The sequence below is a fragment of the Oncorhynchus gorbuscha genome, linkage group LG26 (assembly GCF_021184085.1).
Source record: "Oncorhynchus gorbuscha isolate QuinsamMale2020 ecotype Even-year linkage group LG26, OgorEven_v1.0, whole genome shotgun sequence".
Classification (NCBI taxonomy): Eukaryota; Metazoa; Chordata; class Actinopteri; order Salmoniformes; family Salmonidae; genus Oncorhynchus; species Oncorhynchus gorbuscha.
The window spans coordinates 40320173-40344789 of NC_060198.1; the positions used below are offsets into that span (position 1 = coordinate 40320173).

At 42.5% G+C, this 24617-nt stretch overlaps 1 protein-coding gene across 2 annotated transcripts in view; it reads right to left on the reverse strand.

Moving 5' to 3' along the window:
- Positions 1 to 6096: 6096 nt before the first annotated feature.
- Positions 6097 to 24617, reverse strand: part of syt3 (synaptotagmin III) — a 64497-nt gene continuing 45976 nt past the window's right edge. For both annotated transcript variants that reach the window (XM_046329897.1, XM_046329898.1), the window contains exons 6-13: positions 21559 to 21741; positions 19018 to 19144; positions 17316 to 17534; positions 14800 to 14920; positions 13646 to 13817; positions 7669 to 7798; positions 6856 to 6946; positions 6097 to 6392 (exon numbers count right to left, since the gene is read on the reverse strand). In XM_046329897.1, coding sequence (XP_046185853.1) covers positions 6860 to 6946; positions 7669 to 7798; positions 13646 to 13817; positions 14800 to 14920; positions 17316 to 17534; positions 19018 to 19144; positions 21559 to 21741 — 1039 coding nt within the window. In that variant the 3' untranslated portion in view covers positions 6097 to 6392; positions 6856 to 6859. The remainder of the gene's footprint in view (positions 6393 to 6855; positions 6947 to 7668; positions 7799 to 13645; positions 13818 to 14799; positions 14921 to 17315; positions 17535 to 19017; positions 19145 to 21558; positions 21742 to 24617) is intronic.

The following is a 24617-nucleotide window of genomic DNA, read 5'->3' on the forward strand; positions in this document are numbered from 1 at the left end:
TGTCAAATCAACACAATGCGCCACGAGCGAAACCTGTGAATGGAACGCAACGGGCGCTGTGTTTCTCTCGTCCAACAATAGAATCTATTCCCCTGTGGCACTGTGAGCCAGTCAGCACAGCCCAGCGAACAGCAAAGGGCATCAGAGCTCATCAAACTCAATCTCACAGAAACAATGTTCTGAATCCATTTAAGCCAATTTAAAGCAGTGCAAGGCGCTGTAAAGTGGCAGCAGTTCTATTTAGGCCATGGGCAAACAGCAAGTGAGGGCCACATCATGGGCGCTGGCTCCCAGTGACCTTAGCAGGGTTTGTGCGGGCCCAGGAGTGTGCCCAAGGCTATCCTTGGGTCCCAAACACATTGAGCCCACACAGCCTTTCATTCTGACTTAAGCACAGTGGCCAAATTAATTCCGGTAAAGGAACCGTGTGTCCATCCCTTTCCAGGGGACTTTGATGTATTTTGTAGCACTGAGGGAAGTGCAGTTTGTCACTGCTTTTGAAATTCAATTGGCAGAACCGGCAGTTCTCCTGCAATTAGAAAAGCTTACAACTCCTGATGTGGTTGGAAAACAAATTTAGTCACTGTTGTATTTTGACTTCCTCTTGGTGATGAGAAATGGCTTATTGCTTTAGGGGACTGTTCTGTGGGGTTTGATCATTTTTCTCTATCAGATGCTTTGATTGTCCTGTCTGGTTGTCCCAGGGGGAGTGTAGTATAGACAATCCCTCTTTTGACGGGCTCCTCCAGCTGGGAGAGAGGGGACCATCTGGTTCTCAACAGGTAATCACCAGCAACACACTGATACACCTGACATACAGACAGAACTGGGTTACGACAAATAACTGACACTGATTTTGGAAAACAGTATTAGGTCAAAACACAAATAAACACACACACACACACACACACACACACACACACACACACACACACACACACACACACACACACACACACACACACACACACACACACACACACACACACACACACACACACACACACACACACACACACACACACACACACACACACACACAGAGGTTATTTCTAATTCTGGGGTGACATTTATGAACATTTATGGAGGTATAAAAAAAAGTGAAATTCATAGGGAGTGGACTGAAAAGTGTAGCCATATTGCATATGATAAGTCGCACAGTGAATATTTATATTTTTGTCACATAGATATGAGGTTTACTTTCCCTTTATCTACATGGTGTCGTTGCTTTCTTTCATTGCTAAATTCAAAAACACCAAAGGCTCACCCACAGCAATGACATGTATATTTAATGAGATAACATAATACATTACCATTATATATAGTAATGAGTAATATATTAGCAATAATGCGTAGCTGACAGCTTCCTAATAAATCCCTCCAGTGTGATAGAAACAGCTCTATGTAATGTATTGCACACACCTCCCCCAGTCTCTCTCCCTCCCTCTCTGCTTCTTTCAGCTCACTGAACTGAGTGAAATGTCTTTCCGACTAAAAAAAAAAATGCACGGTGGGAACGTTGCCATGGAGACAGCAGTTCCCCCAGCCCCTTCACCCACCTCCAGCCCCCCCAGCAGTTCATGGTGTTGTAGCAGTGCTAACTGGTGCTTCTGCACTTCTGTGTGTATGTGTGTGTGTTGTTCTGAACTGTTCTCATGCTGCTCACACTGTCAAAGTGCTGCAGGTGCCCCGTTCGCCCCTCGACAAGTGTGTCTATATACAGACCTGTTCTCCTCCGCCTCTCCCTCACACACACTCACACTCACAGACACACTCTTTCGATTCCATTCCTTGTCTTTTTAATTCATCTCCTCATCCAATCCTGCCTTCCCCTTTCTCTGTGTTATTCCCCCTCACTCTCTTAATCCTTTCCTACTCCTCTCTCTTTGTGTCACACACACACGTGCATGCAAGCGCGCACACACACTTCCCCCTCGGTTGGTGTAGCAGAGCTTCAGTGTGCTGACAGTGAGCATGACTGTAATGCTCGGTTCATAAGCGTATAATCACTGCATGACTTCACTGGCATTTATATGACTACTAGAAAAGACTCACAAAGCAACAGTAGGTGGCAGACCAGAGAAAGACACACTCAAGGCAGGCAGCAGCACTCCACTTTGCATTTAGATAAAGTGAAGACACAACAAAGAATTCATGACAAAGTGACTAAATAATTACACACGACGATAATACACAGTAGGAAAGAGAGAGAGGAAGGTCCTATAGGTTCAAAGAAGATTCCATACAGTATGGATACAGATATATATATATATAGCTCCAGTGTGTGTGTAGGCTACTGTATACGTACATAATACACAAGGCATACACACACACACACACACACACACACACACACACACACACACACACACACACACACACACACACACACACACACACACACACACACACACACACACACACACACACACACACACACACACACACACACACAACTACTTCACACACAGTGATTAATAAACAAACACACACAGAATGAGGCTGGATGATACATATCCTTTATTTCCATGATCATTGCTTCAGCCACACCATCTCCCACACATTCACCTACATCATCTTCCTCTTCACCCTCCTCCCCCTAGTTCTCTGGCTGAAACAAGCATTCTGACTGAATGTCTCACTTCTGTTCAAATGTCTATTTATCCGTTTAACCCATATAAAAAGTAATCTTCTGAAGAAATTATATATTTTTTAAAGAATCAAAAATGAAATCAGGAATAACTATTTAATGAAGATATACAGGATAAACAATGTTATTTATCATCATTGTTTTGATTACAGAGAGAACGATTGCTAGGTCTCCATTTTCGTCATTAGTAGTATTAATATCAAGTTCATTGTCAGGTTTTGCTTAAAGCATCACGTATCTAATTTTCATTGCATCAAGTTGACATCATTCATGTTAATATAAGCATGCACACATGTTTCCCCATGTCCATTCAGAACTGCACTAACACTGAGAGAGACAGAGGAGAGAGGAGTCCTACACACAGAGAGAGCGGGCAAGATGGAGGGAGGCGGAGAGAGGGGGTGAATGGCTGTGTGGAGAGAGAGGGAAGTGGGGAAAAGGGAGTTTTCAGAAATAGAGTGGGGGAACAAGCAATCAAAGAGAGCGAGAGACAGGTATAGAAAGAGATAAAAGGAGAGTGAGAGACAGGTATAGAAAGAGATAAAAGGAGAGTGAGAGACAGGTATAGAAAGAGATAAAGGGGCAAGAGAAAGGTATATTGAGAGAGAGAGAGAGAGAGAGAGAGAGAGAGAGAGAGAGAGAGAGAGAGAGAGAGAGAGAGAGAGAGAGAGAGAGAGAGAGAGAGAGAGAGAGAGCGGCAGGCAGGCATAGAAAGAGATAAAGGGAAAGAGAAAGGTATATTGAGAGAGAGAAAAGAGAGAGAGAGAGAGAGAGAGAGAGAGAGAGAGAGAGAGAGAGAGAGAGAGAGAGAGAGAGAGAGAGAGAGAGAGAGAGAGAGCGGCAGGCAGGCATAGAAAGAGATAAAGGGAAAGAGAAAGGTATATTGAGAGAGAGAGAAAGAGAGGTATTTAGAGAGAGAGAAGTATATTTAGAGAGAGAGAGAGAGAGAGAGAGAGAGAGAGAGAGAGAGCGGCAGGCAGGCATAGAAAGAGATAAAGGGAAAGAGAAAGGTATATTGAGAGAGAGAGAAAGAGAGGTATTTAGAGAGAGAGAAGTATATTTAGAGAGAGAGAGAGAGAGAGAGAGAGAGATAGAAAGAGAGAGAGAGAGAGAGGTATATTTAGAGAGAGAGAGAGAGAGAGAGAGATATTTAGAGAGAGAGAGAGAGGGGTATATTTAGAGAGAGAGAGAGAGAGAGAGAGGAGAGACAGGTATAGAAAGAGTTAAAGGGAAAATAGAAAGGTATATTGAGAGAGAGTGAGGTATATTTAGAGAGAGAGAGAGAGAGGTATAGAAAGAGTTAAAGGGAAAATAGAAAGGTATATTGAGAGAGAGAGAGAGAGAGAGAGAGAGAGAGGTATATTTAGAGAGAGAGAGAGAGAGAGAGAGAGAGGGGTATATTTAGAGAGAGAGAGAGAGAGAGAGAGGGGTAGATTTAGAGAGAGAGAGAGAGAGAGAGAGAGAGAGAGAGAGAGAGAGAGAGGTGGAGAGTAGTACTGAGAGCACACTAGCAACCTCCAGTGCTGAGTGAGTGCTAACACCACAGTGTTATGGGGCAGAGAATCATGTGGACTGCGAGGGATAGAGACAGAGCCTGGAGATAGGCCAATGGATCAATACTATAGTATCTACTTATACAGGCAGATCAATGACCTCCCAGAACAACCTGAGCAGACATACCAGTTCCAGATGGAAAACTTCTGGCTATGATATGGGATATACGGCTTTAATCTGTGTACATACCAAGCATACCAGTAAGCATCCCTGCACTTCCTTGGCCTGAAGTTGGAATAGTAACTGGATCCCCCTGAATGCGTTTAAGGGGAAATGGCAGCCATAGCATTAGTAGTGCTAACTGTTAGTTGAGGTTATAGTAGCAGAAGTGGTGGTAGACATGGTTCTCTCATGGCAGTAGCCACATGGTGCTTAAAGAGGAAGTGCAGAGCGTAAACAGGGAGTCATCGTATTTCACAAAAGAAAAAGGACATGGCTACCCCCTCTCTGTCTCCCCGTTTGGAGGGACTGCTAGGGGACATAAAAGAGTCATTACTCAGCCCAAAATTCTACCTCAAGTAATCAAAACGTATCTAACATCACGGTGCCAACTGGTTTCCCCTCAGACACACAGTACACATTTACTAAAAGAAGTACACAACCAACACAGTTACTTAGATCAGGCGGGGGGGGGGGGCACTTTTGAGTGACGGACAGCTGATCTGGGAAACAACACACACAATACACTCTAATCTCTGTGAGAGACCGACTGTTCATCAGGGATCATAAGTATCCCACTCCCCACCAAGTGCAATGGGTCCTACACACAAATGGTTCCTCTAAGACACACAGGACAGAAGACACATTTTGTTCAAAGACAGGAGTTTCAGTCTGTGGATGCTAGGAATGGTGTGGGGCCGCGAGGACAGGTAGAAGATAGGGACGTCATGAGCACAGAAACGTGTCACACAGAAGGTCACAGTGACACACACACAAACACACAGGCATACACACACAAAACACACACACAAACACAGAAATACACACAAATCAAAGCAACACAAATGTGTGTGTCCTTCTAACGTTGTCGTCCAGTCGGAGACATGATGGACTGCAGACAATTTTAATCTTTTCAAATTAAATAATGTCTTTCCGAAAAACAAAATCTTGGAATGATAGAAAAATTCGATATAATGGTGAAATCCTTCCCTGTAGGATACATTTTCAGTAAGTGCACTCCAAGCCGAGCAGGTCCGTCCTCATCACAGTTCCCCTGTAGAGTCCTCTGGGGTAAAGTCTGCCAGTATGTCCAAACAGGGGAACACTAACATCCTGTAACATCCCAAGGCGCTCAAATATTTCAGGTCTTCGAGTACTCACGGTCACATCCTTAGTGGATCGTAAAAAAATGGTATGGATAAATTCCTTTCTGGATGATTATATTACACAAACCCCCAAAACCAAACAAATTGAAAAATAAAAGCAAATTCACATTAATGAGCACCATGAAGAAGGTGACAAAATAATGAGGCGAAGGGACACATTTCAAGGTTACGTAACATGCTTCAGCAGATGGGTTCATCCACATTTCTCCCTCCCCTGACATCAATAATAACGACCGGCAAAGGTTCCTTCCTTCAGCTAAAAGAAGCCAGAAAAGCACAGATCCAGAGGGTAGGCCCAAACCACTAGAGTCTCCACAACTGATGTTTGTCCTGCTGGAAACACTACATGGATGTTTCCTAACTTCTACACTTGTATACTAATGGCCTAAAGTAAAGCATTGACACGGTTTGTCTTTTGAAGTCCATACAGAGCAGAAACATTAGGCCCAGGTTTGATTGGAGGGAGAAATGTGCATCATCACACTCCTCCTGGATGAATTACTGGCACTAACCTGAAGCACTGTGTGTGTGTGTGTGTGTGTGTGTGTGTGTGTGTGTGTGTGTGTGTGTGTGTGTGTGTGTGTGTGTGTGTGTGTGTGTGTGTGTGTGTGTGTGTGTGTGTGTGTGTGTGTGTGTGTGTGTGTGTGTGTGTGTGTGTGTGTCAGCGTTCTAAGTGTTGCTTGTATAGAATGTAGATTCTGTTTTCCTGTGCTTCGTTGCGACAGGACAGGAGCTGGAATATTCAGCAGTAGCAGTAGAACAGCAGTCGATGTGTCTCCTTGTCTCTCTTTGTTTGATGGAGAGAATTATTCACAGATGAGCAGAAAGAAAGGAAAGTCTGGAACTGGAAAGATGATAATAACCTGGGGAGAAGAGGAAAAAGAGAGAGATAAAGCAGGAGAGACAGTACGGATGAGAAGATACATAAACAGAGAACAGAGCCTTAGAGTACAGTAAGTCAGGGGGTGGGGTGCATAACATCTAGATGGTACAGATACTCTTGCCTCACAGCTCGTTAATCTAACAGCCTCTGAGTCTCAGCTGGATCACATTCACCAAGATTATAATCACAAAGCTGTGGTTATATAGGTCCCTCCAAAAAAAGCTATGGATATTGAAAAATTGTGTGTCAGGTTTGGGGTCCACTTCAATAAAGGCAATGCAGGAAATCAATTCAATCTAATTAATGAAGCAGAAATTGCCAGTCCTTTGTAATGACAATGTTTTCTAAATCATACAACTAATTTATCTGAATTGAAATGGAAAGGACTCCGACACTGGTCCTGGCACTACATGTGAGAGCATTGAACCAAGAGTTCTACTCACAGTTCTACTCAGAGTGAGGACTGTCCACCACGATGTGAGGCTTGGGAGAGGCTGCGGGACTCTTTGACACAAATGAGGCCACAAGTTTTTCCTGGAGAAATATATTAAAGCAGAGGTAGTATCACCAACACAGACACTGTAGATAACAAAGGTAAATGTATGCTAAAATAGATATTTCATTACTAATAAAAAGTATGGTGAGTGGATGAGTAGTCAGACCAGTTGTTGTACAGTATGTTTCAAGCATCTCAGAGTAGGAGTACTGATCTAGGATTAGGTCCCCCCTGTCCTTGTCATCTTATTCTATTGTGATCTAAAAGGAAAAATTGATCATCACTCCTACTCTGAGACGCTTGATACATACGGCCCCCAGACTACTGTGTGGTTACTTACAATGACTGAATAGAAAAACAAAGACTATTTAGAACAGGGGAAAAGAAGGCCAAGTACAATTACATACATGAAGTAGGAAAATAGAATGAGAGCACAGGCCTGCACAAAAAAGCACTGTAGTCACGCACTCACTCACTCACTCACTCACTCACTCACTCACTCACTCACGCACGCACGCACGCACGCACGCACGCACTCACGCACGCACTCACGCACGCACGCACTCACTCACTCACACTCAGTCACTCACTCACTCACTCACTCACTCACTCACTCACTCACTCACTCACTCACTCACTCACTCACTCACTCACACTCACTCACTCACTCACTCACTCACTCACTCACTCACACACACACACACACACACACACTCAACAGTACACAGACACACACACATCACATCATGCACATAATTACCTCGACGAGCTGGTGCCAGTGGTCTATGGGCTTGCGGGGGTTGGCCAACATGGCAGTCCAGTGCTCCCTCCCAGGACCCTCAGCGTCACTGCCCACACGACACATTCCTATGACCTCATTATGACCAATACTGACCAACACACCGCCAGGTACAGAGAGAGAGAGAGAGAGAGAGAGAGAGAGAGAGAGAGAGAGAGAGAGAGAGAGAGAGAGAGAGAGAGAGAGAGAGAGAGAGAGAGAGAGAGAGAGAGAGAGAGAGAGAGAGAGAGAGAGGAGACGGAGAGAGATGGAGACGGAGAGGGAGAGAGACTGTGACGAACAGGCAAAGTAGGCCTCATTTATCAACCTTGAGTGCCGGGAAAATGAATGCGGCCACAGAGATTGGATATTCAATAGTGAGGGCTCAATATACAGAGACGATTACAAAGGTTTCAATACAAATGGAGAGCACATTCATATCATACACAAACACACACATGCATGCACACACACAAACACACGCATGCATGCACACACACACATGCATGCACACACACAAACACACGCATGCATGCACACACACAAACACACGCATGCATGCACACACACAAACACACGCATGCATGCACACACACAAACACACGCATGCATGCACACACACAAACACACGCATGCATGCACACACACAAACACACGCATGCATGCACACACACAAACACACACACACATGCATGCACACACACAAACACACGCATGCATGCACACACACAAACACACACATGCATGCACACACACAAACACACGCATGCATGCACATGCATGCACAAACAACACACACATGCATGCACACACACAAACACACGCATGCATGCACACACACAAACACACGCATGCATGCACACACACAAACACACACATGCATGCACACACACAAACACACGCATGCATGCACACACACAAACACACGCATGCATGCACACACACAAACACACACATGCATGCACACACACAAACACACGCATGCATGCACACACACAAACACACGCATGCATGCACACACACAAACACACACATGCATGCACACACACAAACACACGCATGCATGCACACACACAAACACACATGCACACACACAAACACACACATGCATGCACACACACAAACACACATGCATGCAAACACACACATGCATGCACACACACAAACACACGCATGCATGCACACACACAAACACACACATGCATGCACACACACAAACACACGCATGCATGCACACACACAAACACACGCATGCATGCACACACACACACAAGCATCGAACTATAGAGATGCTTGCTATAACCTGGGTTTTAAATGCATAAAAGATAACACACACACAAATATAGAGATACTGTAACCTACAACATGGGTTTAATAATAGATAAAGAAAACACAAACACACACCAGCCAGGCGATTGTGTGATGATGGAGGGTGTTAGTGCCAGATAGAGAAACACTGGCATGGTTACACAGTGTCTCACCACCAGACACTATTTCCATTAGCATTAGCATAAATCATGTTTATTCATGAGGCGCCCATCCTCATGTAAAACAGGAGGAATCCACCAGGAGTCTGACTCACAGGGACAATCAGTTATGTGTTCAACAGACCACTGCTACACACCAACCAAATAACAACGTCTATCAACGGTACAAACCCACATAGTACTAACTACACACCAACCAAATAACAACGTCTATCAACGGTACAGACCCACATAGTACTAACTACACACCAACCAAATAACAACATCTATCAACGGTACAAACCCACATAGTACTAACTACACACCAACCAAATAACAACGTCTATCAACGGTACAGACCCACATAGTACTAACTACACACCAACCAAATAACAACGTCTATCAACGGTACAGACTCACATAGTACTAACTACACACCAACCAAATAACAACATCTATCAACGGTACAAACCCACATAGTACTAACTACACACCAACCAAATAACAACGTCTATCAACGGTACAAACCCACATAGTACTAACTACACACCAACCAAATAACAACGTCTATCAACGGTACAGACCCACATAGTACTAACTACACACCAACCAAATAACAACGTCTATCAACGGTACAGACCCACATAGTACTAACTACACACCAACCAAATAACAACGTCTATCAACGGTACAAACCCACATAGTACTAACTACACACCAACCAAATAACAACGTCTATCAACGGTACAGACCCACATAGTACTAACTACACACCAACCAAATAACAACGTCTATCAACGGTACAGACCCACATAGTACTAACTACACACCAACCAAATAACGTCTTAGACTGACCCATGCTAGTACACAACAATGTCTATTAAAGTAACTGTTCAGTGAAAATGACACTTTTCAAAGGTCATATTCTGCTAACTCATACCCAAATAATGGTGTTTATTCATCTTGTACTCGTATTAGTGGCCAAAGCATGAATTGGAGAAAAAACACCTCAAACTTGTATCTCATACAGACCGTTTCAAAATGCTTGCTACTTCCTCATAGAGTATGGTGTCATACTCCTGAGGAGGATGAGCTGGCCAATCAGCGGTCTAGAGGAGGATATTTTAACGACCGGTATACGCCCACATCATTCTGTTGGGGTACGCCCACACTATTCCGACACAGAAAAGCTTCTTAACATACATAATAAATAAAAAATTGGAAGGAAATCTATTTCACTCATATTGTAAGTAATAATAGGTCATATTTAACACTGGACAGTTATTTGAAGGTAACAGAATGACCCATCCTACTACACACCAACATCTATCAACGTAATAGACCCACACAGTGCTAACTACTCACCAACCAAATAATAACCACCATCAACATACGTTACACATGATCCAGTACTAAATACACACCAACCCAATAACAATGTCTATCAACGTAACCGAGTGCTAACTACAAGGTTATTATTGTTTATATTCCTATTAGTTTTAAGATTTTTATTCGAAATTCAGTTTTGTTTCAGTTAGTTTTCAGATCTACTTTACCTAATTTTTTATTTAGTTTACTTTTTATAACAACATGCATATAGTTTTTGTGTTTTTTGGAAAGTCACTTCTTGCCACTGTGGGGCAGTAATGCATAAGGTGATGGGTCAGGTCATAGGTTAGGTTAGGTTTAAAGGTAGACTCAGGGAGATGACGTAGATGCAGTAGTGGTGGGTCAATTTCCACAACAACCAGGAGCGTTGAAGCTCCATCGTTGGTCACCGCCTTTTAAGGTGTTGCATTCTGGTGATAAAAATTGTCAGACGGGAGCCTACATGTCAATTTCATGAACTTTACAAAAATCATATGATCAAAGGTCATGAAGTTTGGACTGCAGTCGACTGCAACTTTCTGCAGTTGCTCTTCACCAACTTCATCCTGCAGTCATCACCTGCATTGTGGGAGGCTCTATTGTAAACCAATCATTAGTTTAGCTTGAAAACCCTGTTCGATTTTTGCCCCCCAAAAACATAATTGTCACGTCCTGACCTTAGTTCCTTTTTTATGTCTCTGTTTTAGTTTGGTCAGGGCGTGAGTTGGGGTGGGCATTCTATGTTTTGTAGTATTTTGTAGTATTTCTATGTGTTTGGCCTGGTATGGTTCCCAATCAGAGGCAGCTGGCAATCGTTGTCTCAGATTGAGAACCATACTTAGGTAGCTTGTTCCCACCTGTGTTTGTGGGTAGTTGTTTTCTGTCTCAGTGTGTCTGCACCAGACAGAACTGTTTAGTTTGTTACGCTTTGTTGTTTTGTTGTTCTAGTGTTCAGTTTCTTTATTAAATCTACCATGAACACGTACCACGCTGCACCTTGGTCCTCTTCACCTTCCACCTATGACAACCGTTACAATAATTCATGATGGTTGTTATTCTATTTAGTTTTGGAGGCAGTACAGTTTTAATTCTTCAAACGGGTTTGTTAATTATTTTTATTAAATTTACTAAATGGTTTTGAGTGATGATTAGTCATAATTAGTTTTAGTTTTAGTTTTAGTTTGCTATAATAACTTTGCTACACACCATAAAAATAACAACTACCAACAACAGACATGCCCTTATCTAACAATTAACAGACATACCCTCATCTAACAATTAACAACAGACCTACCCTTATCTAACAATTAACAACAGACCTACCCTTATCTAACAATTAACAACAGACATACCCTCATCTAACAATTAACAACAGACATGCCCTTATCTAACAATTAACAACAGACATACCCTCATCTAACAATTAACAACAGACATACCCTTATCTAACAATTAACAGACATACCCTTATCTAACAATTAACAGACATACCCTTATCTAACAATTAACAGACATACCCTTATCTAACAATTAACAGACATACCCTTATCTAACAATTAACAACAGACCTACCCTTATCTAATAATTAACAACAGACATACCCTTATCTAACAATTAACAACAGACATACCCTTATCTAACAATTAACAACAGACCTACCCTTATCTAACAATTAACAACAGACATACCCTTATCTAACAATTAACAGACATACCCTTATCTAACAATTAACAACAGACCTACCCTTATCTAACAATTAACAACAGACATACCCTTATCTAACAATTAACAGACATACCCTTATCTAACAATTAACAACAGACCTACCATTATCTAACAATTAACAACAGACCTACCCTTATCTAACAATTAACAACAGACATACCCTCATCTAACAATTAACAACAGACCTACCCTTATCTAACAATCAACAACAGACCTACCCTTATCTAACAATTAACAACAGACCTACCCTTATCTAACAATTAACAACAGACCTACCCTTATCTAACAATTAACAACAGACCTACCCTTATCTAATAATTAACAACAGACCTACCCTTATCTAACAATTAACAACAGACATACCCTTATCTAACAATTAACAGACATACCCTTATCTAACAATTAACAACAGACCTACCCTTATCTAACAATTAACAACAGACCTACCCTTATCTAACAATTAACAACAGACATACCCTCATCTAACAATTAACAACAGACCTACCCTTATCTAACAATTAACAACAGACCTACCCTTATCTAACAATTAACAACAGACCTACCCTTATCTAACAATTAACAACAGACCTACCCTTATCTAACAATTAACAACAGACCTACCCTTATCTAACAATTAACAACAGACCTACCCTTATCTAACAATTAACAACAGACCTACCCTTATCTAACAATTAACAACAGACCTACCCTTATCTAACAATTAACAACAGACCTACCCTTATCTAACAATTAACAACAGACCTACCCTTATCTAACAATTAACAACAGACCTACCCTTATCTAACAATTAACAACAGACCTACCCTTATCTAACAATTAACAACAGACCTACCCTTATCTAATAATTAACAACAGACCTACCCTTATCTAACAATTAACAACAGACCTACCCTTATCTAATAATTAACAACAGACCTACCCTTATCTAACAATTAACAACAGACCTACCCTTATCTAACAATTAACAACAGACCTACCCTTATCTAACAATTAACAACAGACCTACCCTTATCTAACAATTAACAACAGACCTACCCTTATCTAACAATTAACAACAGACCTACCCTTATCTAACAATTAACAACAGACCTACCCTTATCTAACAATTAACAACAGACCTACCCTTATCTAACAATTAACAACAGACCTACCCTTATCTAACAATTAACAACAGACCTACCCTTATCTAATAATTAACAACAGACCTACCCTTATCTAACAATTAACAACAGACCTACCCTTATCTAATAATTAACAACAGACCTACCCTTATGCAGCAACCATCCAAATACATAGTCAGTATTATAATGGCATCAATTATATCCACATCCCACACAAACTCCCATTGTCCAGTAATAACAGCCCAGGTCTCTTCTTACCAGTCATAGTCCATGACAGCGATGATGATGGACACCCTGTCGATGTCCTCATGAGGGATGTCAAAGACTAGAGCCTCGTTGTAGGTGGGGTTCAACGTATTCTTCTTAATGGAGGTCTTCCTCTTCTTTAGTCTGCGGCCGTCACATATCAGAGAAGCCTTCACGTATGGGTCTGAGAGAAGGAGAAAGAGAGAGAGAAAGAAATAGAGGAAGAGAAGGGAAGAAAGAGAAAGAGGGGGACAAAGATAAGAGACAAACCTTGAGCAGGCTATTAACAAATTATACTCCCACGTCCAGGCATCTATCTGTGTTTAACACATAAAAGACATCCAAATCAACCCTTGGACGAGGCGGATTAAGGCCAAAGTAAAACAGGTGGATTCACGTCAATTACCACAGAAGACAAACTGCCGCTCAAGTCCATTGTAGCACTTACAGAATACTGAGAGTTACCATTTGATTTTATGGTGGATTGTTTTATACCTTCGTTAGGCATTCCAATAATCTCCTAATCATAAAAGCAATAATAACGGTGTGGCCTCGTAATTTAGCGTGTCATTTTGTCAGTATAGTAACTGTTACCGTGGTAATGGAGGATCATCACATCCTCACAGGCAGGATTAATAACTCAATTAATTTCGTTAGGCGTTCATTAATTAAATCATCATCAGCTACCTAAGTCCCAGCCATCAATCAGGCCAGGACATGATTGTGTTTAAAGCGTTTGGTTGTATGTTGGCTGCGGTTTTTAGCACTCCAACGTTTATGATTTTTGCTATTTGCTTATGTTTCCAACATTGCCACAAAACATATTTTTGGCACTTCATTGTGTTTGGAACAGTTGAACCGTATTTATTTGGGAAATATTTACAGAATGTAACATATCAATATTCAAATATTCATGAATTCAGTCAATTGATGTGTTTGCTCCATCTGTTTATGCAGCCTAATTGCATTCAAATAATAGTTGAAATACAAAATGTGTGATGTGAGTCTTGTCAGGCTGTTTCTAACAGAAGAGACGACCCCCAGTGCTGTGAACAGTGTGCTGTTGTCAGTGTGCTGTGGTCAGTGTGCTGTGGTCAGTGTGCTGTTCTCAGTGTGCTGTGATCAGTGTGCTGTTGTCAGTGTGCTGCGGTCAATAGGCAAGTCACCTGAGAAGCCGGTGAGGTCCATGGCTTTGAGGTTGGTGGCCTTGATGACAGTGGCGGTGAGCCGACCTGCCGTGGGCAGGTAACACAGAGAGAAGTTCAGCTCCCCGAGGTCAGCCTTCTCCTGTACAACACACACAGAGGTCAGAGTTCAAACACAGATCCCAACAAACGTGTGCTAAACACTCAGCCAGTAATACCCAAAGAGCCACAGGCTGAGAGCAGAGGATCTGTAAAAGAGACCACCATCTTGCATTTGGTTTGCTAAACCATGAAGCAGACATCAGTGATAATTGCCACAGAGACATGACAGGTGTCACAATCTAAACAGGCAGCATATTCAAACTGAAGGCAACTGTCATCACAGTACAGTAATGAAATGTCAATCTTTCAATGTCCCCAAGAATATAAAAGTTCAATTGAGCTAGATCTAAAGGCTATTTAAACACTCTCTCCTGCTTCCTTCTAACTCGACACAGCCAGCATTATAGTGGCAAAGCGGTTGCATTATAGTGGCATTATAGTGGCATTATAATGGCATAGCAATGGCATTATAGTGGCAAAGCGGTTGCATTATAGTGGCATAATAGTGGCATTATAATGGCATAGCAATGTCATTATAGTGGCATAGCAATGGTATTATAGTGGCATAGTAGTGGCATTATAGTGGCATTATAGTGGCATATGGTGGCATAAGGTGGCATAGCAGTCTCATTATAGTGGCATAGCAGTGGCATTATAGTGGCATAGTAGTGGCATTATAGTGGCATAGTAGTGGCATTATAGTGGCATAGCAATGGCATTATAGTGGCATAGTAGTGGCATTATAGTGGCAAAGCGGTTGCATTATAGTGGCATAGTAGTGGCATTATAGTGGCATAGCAATAGCATTATAGTGGCATAGTAGTGGCATTATAGTGGCATAGCAATAGCATTATAGTGGCAAAGCGGTTGCATTATAGTGGCATAGAGGTGGCATTATAGTGGCATAGTAGTGGCATTATAGTGGCATAGCAATAGCATTATAGTGGCAAAGCGGTTGCATTATAGTGGCATAGAGGTGGCATTATAGTGGCATAGTAGTGGCATTATAGTGGCATAGCAATAGCATTATAGTGGCAAAGCGGTTGCATTATAGTGGCATAGAGGTGGCATTATAGTGGCATAAGGTGGCATAGCAGTGGTATTATAGTGGCATAGCGGAGGCATTATAGTGGCATAGCGGTGGCATTATAGTGGCATTATAGTGGTGGTACAGTGGTGACATTATAGTGGTGGTATAGTGGTAGCATTATAGTGGCATAGCGGTGGCATTATAGTGGCATAGTAGTGGCATTATAGTGGCATAGCAGTGGCATTATAGTGGATAGCAGTGGCATTATAGTGGCATTACAGTGGCATTACAGTGGCATTACAGTGGTATTACAGTGTCATAAGGTGGCATAGCAGTGGCATTATAGTGGCATATGGTGGAATTATTGTGGCATTATAGTGGTGGTATAATTATAGTGGCTCGGCACAGCCAGTGGTCATGGTGGTGGCATAATGGCATAGCGGTGGCATTATAGTGGCATAGCAATGGAATTATAGTGGCATTATAGTGGCATAGCAATGAAATTATAGTGGCATAGCAGTGGCATCATAGTGGCATTGCAGTGACATTATAGTGGCAAAGCGGTTGCATTATAGTGGCATTATAGTGTCATAGCAGTGGCATTATAGTGGCATATGGTGTAATTATAGTGGCATTACAGTGGCATATAGTGGAATTATAGCGGTATTATAGTGGCATTATAGTGGTGGCATAGTGGTGACATTATAGTGGCATTATAGTGGCATAGTGTTGGTATAGTGGTAGCATTATAGTGGCATTATAGTGGCATAGTGGTGGCATTATAGTGGCATACTGGTGGCATAGTGGTGGCATTATAGTTGCATATTGGTGGCATAGTGGTGGTATAGTGGTGACATTATAGTGGCATTATAGTGGCATAGCGGTGGCATTATAGTGGCATAGTGGTGGTATAGTGGTGACATTATAGTGGCATAGTGGTGGCATTATAGTGGTATTGTGGTGGTACAGTGGTGGCATTAAAGTGGCATATTGGTGGCATAGTGGTGACATTATAGTGGCATTCTAGTGGCATAGTGGTGGTATAGTGGTGACATTATAGTGTCTTAGTGGTGGCATTATAGTGGCATAGTGGTGTCATTATAGTGGCATAGTGGTGGTATAGTGGTAGCATTATAGTGTCATAGTGGTGTCATTATAGTGGCATAGTGGTGGCATTATAGTGGCATAGTGGTGGCATTATAGTGGCATATCAGTGGCATTATAGTGGCATAGTGGTGGTATTGTGGTAGCATTATAGTGGCATAGTGGTGTCATTATAGTGGCATAGTGGTGGCATTATAGTGGCATAGTGGTGATACGATAGTGGTATAGTGGTGTCATCATGGTAACATAGTGGTGGCATTGCGTTGGCATTATGGTGTCAGGCATGGGCTCTCACTCTCACCGCTGTGCCCTCCACTATGTCCCTCCAGACAGGCTTTTCCCCTGTGCCCTCGCTGAAGTCCAGAAGGTTGTCCACAACCACCTGGCCAATCAGGTCGTGTCTGGAGAAGCGGTCAAAGTCGTAGACAGAGAAGTGTAGCTTCCGGGAGTGCAGCTCTGCCAGGGGGACACCGAACTGGAACGTCTCGTTGAAGATAGGGTTTAGGGTCTTTCTGTGGACCTGTAGGAGAGAGGAGAGGGGGGAATTGAGGAGGTAGAGCGGTATAGAGGTAAAGAGGTGAAGGGGAGAGAAAGGGGAAGGAGAGGGAGAGAGAGAACGAGAGTCAACAAAAGTGTAATGGTTTTCCTCCTCTTCATCTGAAGAGGAGAAGCGAGAAGGATCAGAGGACCAATATGCGGTGTGGTAAGTGTCCATGGTATTTATTTAAACACATAAACTGAACACTCCATACAAAAACAATAAACGGAACGTGAACAACCGAAACCGAAAACAGTACCATGTGGTATAGAACACAGACACGGAAACAATCACCCACCAACAAACAGTGAAACCCAGACTACCTAAGCATGATTCTCAATCAGAGACAACTAACAACACCTGCCTCTGATTGAGAACCATACTAGGCCGAACACAGAAAAACAACCTAGCCACACAAAACATAGAATGCCCACCCAACTCACATCCTGACCATCTAAAACACACAATTAACACAATAACTTGGTTCAGAACGTGAAAAAAAGAGTCTGCAAGAGAGTCTGCTAGAGAGTCTGTAAGAGAGTCTGCTAGAGAGTCTGCAAGAGAGTCTGCAAGAGAGTCTGCTAGAGAGTCTGTAAGAGAGTCTGCTAGAGAGTCTGCAAGAGAGTCTGCAAGAGTCTGCTAGAGAGTCTGCTAGAGAGTCTGCAAGAGAGTCTGCAAGAGTCTGCTAGAGAGTCTGCAAGAGAGTCTGCAAGAGAGTCTGCTAGAGAGTCTGCAAGAGAGTCTGCTAGAGAGTCTGCTAGAGAGTCTGCTAGAGAGTCTGCAAGAGAGTCTGCTAGAGAGTCTGCAAGAGAGTCTGCAAGAGTCTGCTAGAGAGTCTGCAAGAGAGTCTGCAAGAGAGTCTGCTAGAGAGTCTGCAAGAGAGTCTGCTAGAGAGTCTGCTAGAGAGTCTGCTAGAGAGTCTGCAAGAGAGTCTGCTAGAGAGTCTGCAAGAGAGTCTGCAAGAGAGTCTGCAAGAGAGTCTGCAAGAGAGTCTGCTAGAGAGTCTGCAAGAGAGTCTGCTAGCGAGTCTGCAAGAGAGTCTGCAAGAGAGTCTGCTAGACAGCCTAACATCAGCTATTTCCAATGTGTAGGGGAGGAGACTACGCATTTATAATTATAATAAATTACTGACAGTAATTTAGAATAAAATCCCAACTTGAGAAATGGCAATGAAACTCCGCACAAATCTCTCGTGGTGATGCATACACAAATCTCTGAGTGACATCAATGGATGATTCACATAGAACATTTATCAATTGGCATCAGAGTGAAACTACACATTTGGCAGGTTAGTATTTTACTGTGCCTTCAAATTGGACTGAAAACCAGCCCAATTTGTGTGAAAACTGACAAGTGTAATAAATGACAGCCTGATCCCAGATCTGTTTGCACTCTTCCAAGGTATTTATGGTCATTGGCAAGACAGCACAAACAGATCTGGGATCAGGCTTGATAAATGTGTTACCTTGGTCTGGAACTTCTTCTTCCTGTCTGGCAGAAGGTAGATCTTGACGTAGGGGTCTGAGAAGCCGTTGGCGTCCTTGGCAGCCAGGTCTACAGCCTTCAGGATCTTCACCACTAGCTGCTCTGTACTGCAGACGAGGACACACATATACAATCTATGTTAGACTCACCGTCTGGGACACACACACACACAACACGATCTATATGTCAAACTTAGCTGGACAGACATAGGGCGACAGAGTAGATAGAGAGACAGTGGAGTGGTTAGGAGAGTATGTTGTATCTATGGAGTGGGTCGATGGGGATCCATTGAGGTCTAGGATGAAGCAGCCCGTGACACTGATTTAAAGGTTTACTCCCTACTAATGGGGAATGTGAGGAAGGTAGATCTGTGAATGAGAGCAACTTCTACAAGAAGCATAATCCATTGCTACAAAGCTACAGATTGGCTCCAGCAGTTCCAGGGAGAGAAGCCAAGCTATTAATACTCCTCATAGTAGGCTATTCCACTGTGTTATGGTCAGTCTGGGTCACACACACACACACACACACACACAGTCGTGCACATATACACATGCATACACACACACACGCGAAGATGTCCGTCTAAACCACCAACGTCCAGTGGTCTGTCTGCAGAACTACTTATGAGGGATTTAATTAAGAGAGTGAAGATGTCTGGCAGGCCTTTACTCAGACCTCATTATACCCTGTCTTTCTGCGTTAACGAGCGTGTCACCACTTCATTACGGGAGCACAGCGTGAACTCTGGGGAAGAGAGCACCACCAGGCCATAGCCAATAGCAGCTCAGACAAACACACTGTTTAATCATCTGGCCCAATCAGGACTGAGATAAGCCTGTTGACGACACGATTGCATCCAATCAGGTTTCATGTTTATCATGCAATCACGTCCAATTAAGGAAATCGGGTAAACATGCCAATCCTACAATCACATCAAATCAGGGATAAGATTAATTACCGTCATTAGTAAATTAGGAAGTTGTATTTAAATTGGATAAACACGTGAATCAGAGAAACATGTCCAATTATTATTTCTTAAGTCTATCTACTTACTTTAAGTCCAGTATCATCTCCGCTTAGAAGTTGATACACACTGTCAGTACGTGTTGGGAACTGTAGTCCTTATGACTCTGAGCAGTGTAGTTTTATAAAGCATAATCGAAAATGCCAGGTGAGTCCTGTATAAAAGCTGTCCCTGATGGCATGTCACATCCAACAACATTACCTCATTACAACAACAAACACTGCAGTGTTCCTACTCTCTACTTACTCTCTTTGAACATCAAGACAACAAAGAGCAGGAACAAAAGACAACCTTTAAAAAATATATATATATTTAACTACGCAAGTCAGTTAAGAACAAATTCTTATTTACAATGACGGCCTACTACCACGGTCCCAGAAGCACTCGGCAGAAAATACACCTATTACTGATGTGTCAGAGGGAAATTCGCTATACTATTCCTCAAAGGCTGGAAACCACCCTATTCCCACAGCACTAGTGTCAGCTTTTAACTGCATTGTCAATAGAAAATACATTTCCCAAAGGGCTGAGGGAAAATTGACATTGTTATCCTGACTGCTATTCCCCAAATGTGCTCGGGTCTAGCACGTTAACATTGATGTATGGTAAATACATTACAATTATCCCACACAGTGCTAACAGTGTGAAGAGAAGGTGACACATTATCTCTCTCTCTCCCTCTCTCTCCCACTCTCTCCCTCTCTCTCCCGCTCTCTCTGTCTGTCTCCTCTCTCTCTAGATTTTCTAACAAAGATTCACAGTGTGTCAGAAAGCAGAGCAGAACAAATGATCTTGTGACGTGAGGTAGAAATACATGTAGGTACAGGTAGAGATACAGCAACAGCTCCCTCCCTCCCTCCTCCCTCCCTCTGTGTGTCTGTAATTCGTGCTATAACAGTCTGGTGTTATTATGTGTTGACAGGGTCTGCTGTTTAAAGTAGCTCACCATATATAATTCATGACCCTAACTGCCTCTCACTCCCTTGTTTTTCAAACATCAGCACTTTCTTTCTCCATTGTAATGTTTCTTTGTGTGACGGCAGAAAGAAAGGACCCCACCAGGCAGCCACAGAGCCACAGAGCCACGGAGCCACAGATAGACTGAGACTGAGATTGACCTAGCAGACTGTACTACACTGCCCCTGACCTCTCCCTCCTCTCTGTCCACCCTCCATCTTCCCATCTTCAACCCTCCGGAGGGGGGCACGTCCACCATTTACATAAACAGAGCCAGTGCTGCAGAAAACCTACAACATACATCTATATATCTTGTGTACACTATTTAGTCCATAATGTAAAGATATATATGGGTGATAAAAACTGCCCATTGTGTGATACTTGACACTGCAATGATAGAGTTTCTAGGGCAAGTACCTTAACTCAGCTGTGATGACAGAGCAGCTGTTGATCCTCTGTCTAAGCCTTAATGTAATGTATATTTGACACTCAGACCGAGGTGTGAAGAGGATTAATTAAGTGAATCGGTTCACTCACTTGAAGGCGTAGCGCAGGAGGAAGCTGATCTTGCCACAATTGTCCCCTGCTTTCCCTTCCCCCTGGTCGCCCCCACGCAGTCTGTAGAGTTCCGGTTTGATTTGGCCAATGCTGGTCACCTGCTCGCTCTTCTCCTCACCATGGACATCAGGGCTGGACAACTGGTGAGTCATGGGCTTGGGCCTGGGGAGAGAGAAGGGCTTAATAGACCCATTAACACTCACTGGAGAGACAGACAGGGTTAAAGGAGACGTTCTCTTTATTACAACCAAATCTACATTTTTGAAAACACATTTTCATGTGTACCACATCTTAAGACCTGCATCACTATACTGAGAGCTTTGCCGTTTCTAAAAGGATGTATTTGGGTGTTTTTGGAGCCTTTTTTCATGTTTTTTCAGGGCCCCCGTACTGCACAACCAGGATGAGGAAGTGATTTGCATGTTTGGGGTAAATTTCCCAAAAACAAGTGAAATCACAAAAAAGGTGTCTGGACCCTTCTATAACATGGCATTTACATCAAAAATAGAAACAGAGTCGTAAAAAAGAAAACTAACACACACTAAAAATATTGACAGGGTTCATTCACAGACATACATTCACTGGAGAGACAGACAGAATAACACTCAGAAAATGTATACACTAGACAACCAATCACAGAAATGTGATGACCTTTAGATAATATAATATAATCTATAGTATAGTTATCACATACTTAAAAATATATACAGTACCAGTTGATAATTTGGACACACCGACTCATTCAAGGGTTTTTCTTTATTTTTACTATTTTCTACATTGTAGAATAATAGTGAAGATATCACAACTATGAAATAACACACAGGGAATCATGTAGTAACCAAAAGAAGTGTTAACAAATAGCCACCCTTTGCCTTGATGACAGCTTTGTACACTTTTGGCATTCTCTCAACCAGCTTCATGAGGAATGCTTTTCCAACAGTCTTGAAGGAGTCCCCACATATGCTGAGCACTTGTTGGCTGCTTTTCCTTCACTCTGCGCTCCAACTCATCCCAAACCATCTCAAGTGGGTTGAGATCGGGTGACTGTGGAGGCCAGGTCATCTGATGCAGCACTCCATCACTCACCATCTTGGTCAAATAGCCCTTACACAGCCTGGAGCTGTGTTGGGTCATTGTCCTGATGAAAAATAAATGATAGTCCGACTAAGCGCAAACCAGATGGGATGGCGTATCACTGCAGAATGCTGTGGTAGCCATGCCATGGTTAAGTGTGCCTTGAATTCTAAATACAGACAAGTGTCACCTGCAAAGCACCCCACACCATCACAACTCCTCCTCCATGCTTCACGTTGGGAACCACACACGCAGAGATAATCTGTTCACCTACTCTGCGTCTCACAAAAATACAGCGGTTGGAACCAAAAATCAAACATTTGGACTCATCAGACCAAAGGACAGATTTCCACCAGTCTAATGTCCATTGCTCGTGTTTCTTGGCCCAAGCAAGTATCTTCTTATTGGTGTCCTTTAGTAGTGGTTTCTGTGCAGCAATTAAACCATGAAGGCCTGATTCACACAGTCTCCTCTGAACAGTTGATGTTGAGATGTGTCTGTTACTTGAACTCTGAAGCGTTTATTTGGGCTGCAATTTCTGAGTCTGGTAACTCTAATGAACGTATCCTTTGCAGCAGAGGTAACTCTGGGTCTTCCATTCCTGTGACGGTCCTCATGAGAGCCAGTTTCATCATAGCGCTGGATGGTTTTTGCAAATGCACTTGAAGAAACGTTCAAAGTTCTTGTAATGTTCCGCATTGACTGACCTTCAAGTCTTATTAAAGTAATGCTGGACTGTAATTTCTCTTTGCTTATTTGAGCTGTTCTTGCCATAATATGGATTTGGCCTTTTACTAAATAGGGCTATCTTCTGTATACCACCCCTACCTTGTCACAACACAACTGATTGGCTCAAACGCATTAAGAAGGAAAAAAAATCCACAAATTAACTTTTAACAAGGCACACCTTTTAATTGAAATGCATTCCAGGTGACTACCTCATTAATCTGGTTGAGAGAATGCCAAGAGTGTGCAAAGGAAAATGGTGGCTACTTTGACGAATATCAAATATCAAATATATTTTGATTTGTGGTTACTACATGATTCCATATGAGTTATCTCATAGTTTTGATGCCTTCACTATTATTCTACAATGTAGAAAATAGTAAATATATAGAAAACCCCTGGAATGAGTAGGTGTGTCCAAACATTTGACTGGTACTGTATACACAGTGTATTCGGAACGTATTCAGACCCCTTGATTTATTCCCCACATTTTGTTACTTTACAGCCTTATTCAAAAATGTATTCAATTGTTTTTTCCCCCTCATCAATCTACACACAATACCCCATAATTCCAAAGCAAAAACAGGTTTAGACATTTTTTCAAATTTATAAAAAAAAGAAAAACTAGTATTCAGACCCTTTACTCAATACTTTTTTTACAGCCTCAAGTCTTCCAAGGTATGATGCTACAAGCTTGGCACACCTGTATCTGGGGAGTATCTCCCATTCTTCTCTGCAGATCCTCAAGCTCTGTCAGGTTGGATGGGGAGCTTTACTGCACAGCTATTTTCAGGTCTCTCCAGAGATGTTCAATCGAGTTCAAGTCAAGGGCACTGACTGGGCCACTCAAGGACATTCAAAGACTTGTCCCGAAGCCACTCCTGCATTGTCTTGACTGTGTGCTTAAGGTTGGAAGGTGAACCATCGCCCCAGTCTGAGGTCCTGAGCGCGCTGGAGCAGGTTTTCATCAAGGATCTCTCTGTACTTTTGTACTTTGCTCCGTTCATCTTTTCCTCGAACCTGACTAGTCTCCCAGTCCCTGCTGCTGAAAAACATTCCCACAGCATGATGCTGCCACCACCATGCTTTACATGGTTCCAGGTTTCCTTCAGACGTGACACTTGGCATTCAGGCCAAAGAGTTCAATCTTGGTTTCACCAGACCAGAGAATCTTGTTTTTCATAGTCTGTAGAGTCTTTAGGTGTCTTTTGGCAAACTCCAAGTGGGCTGTCATGTGC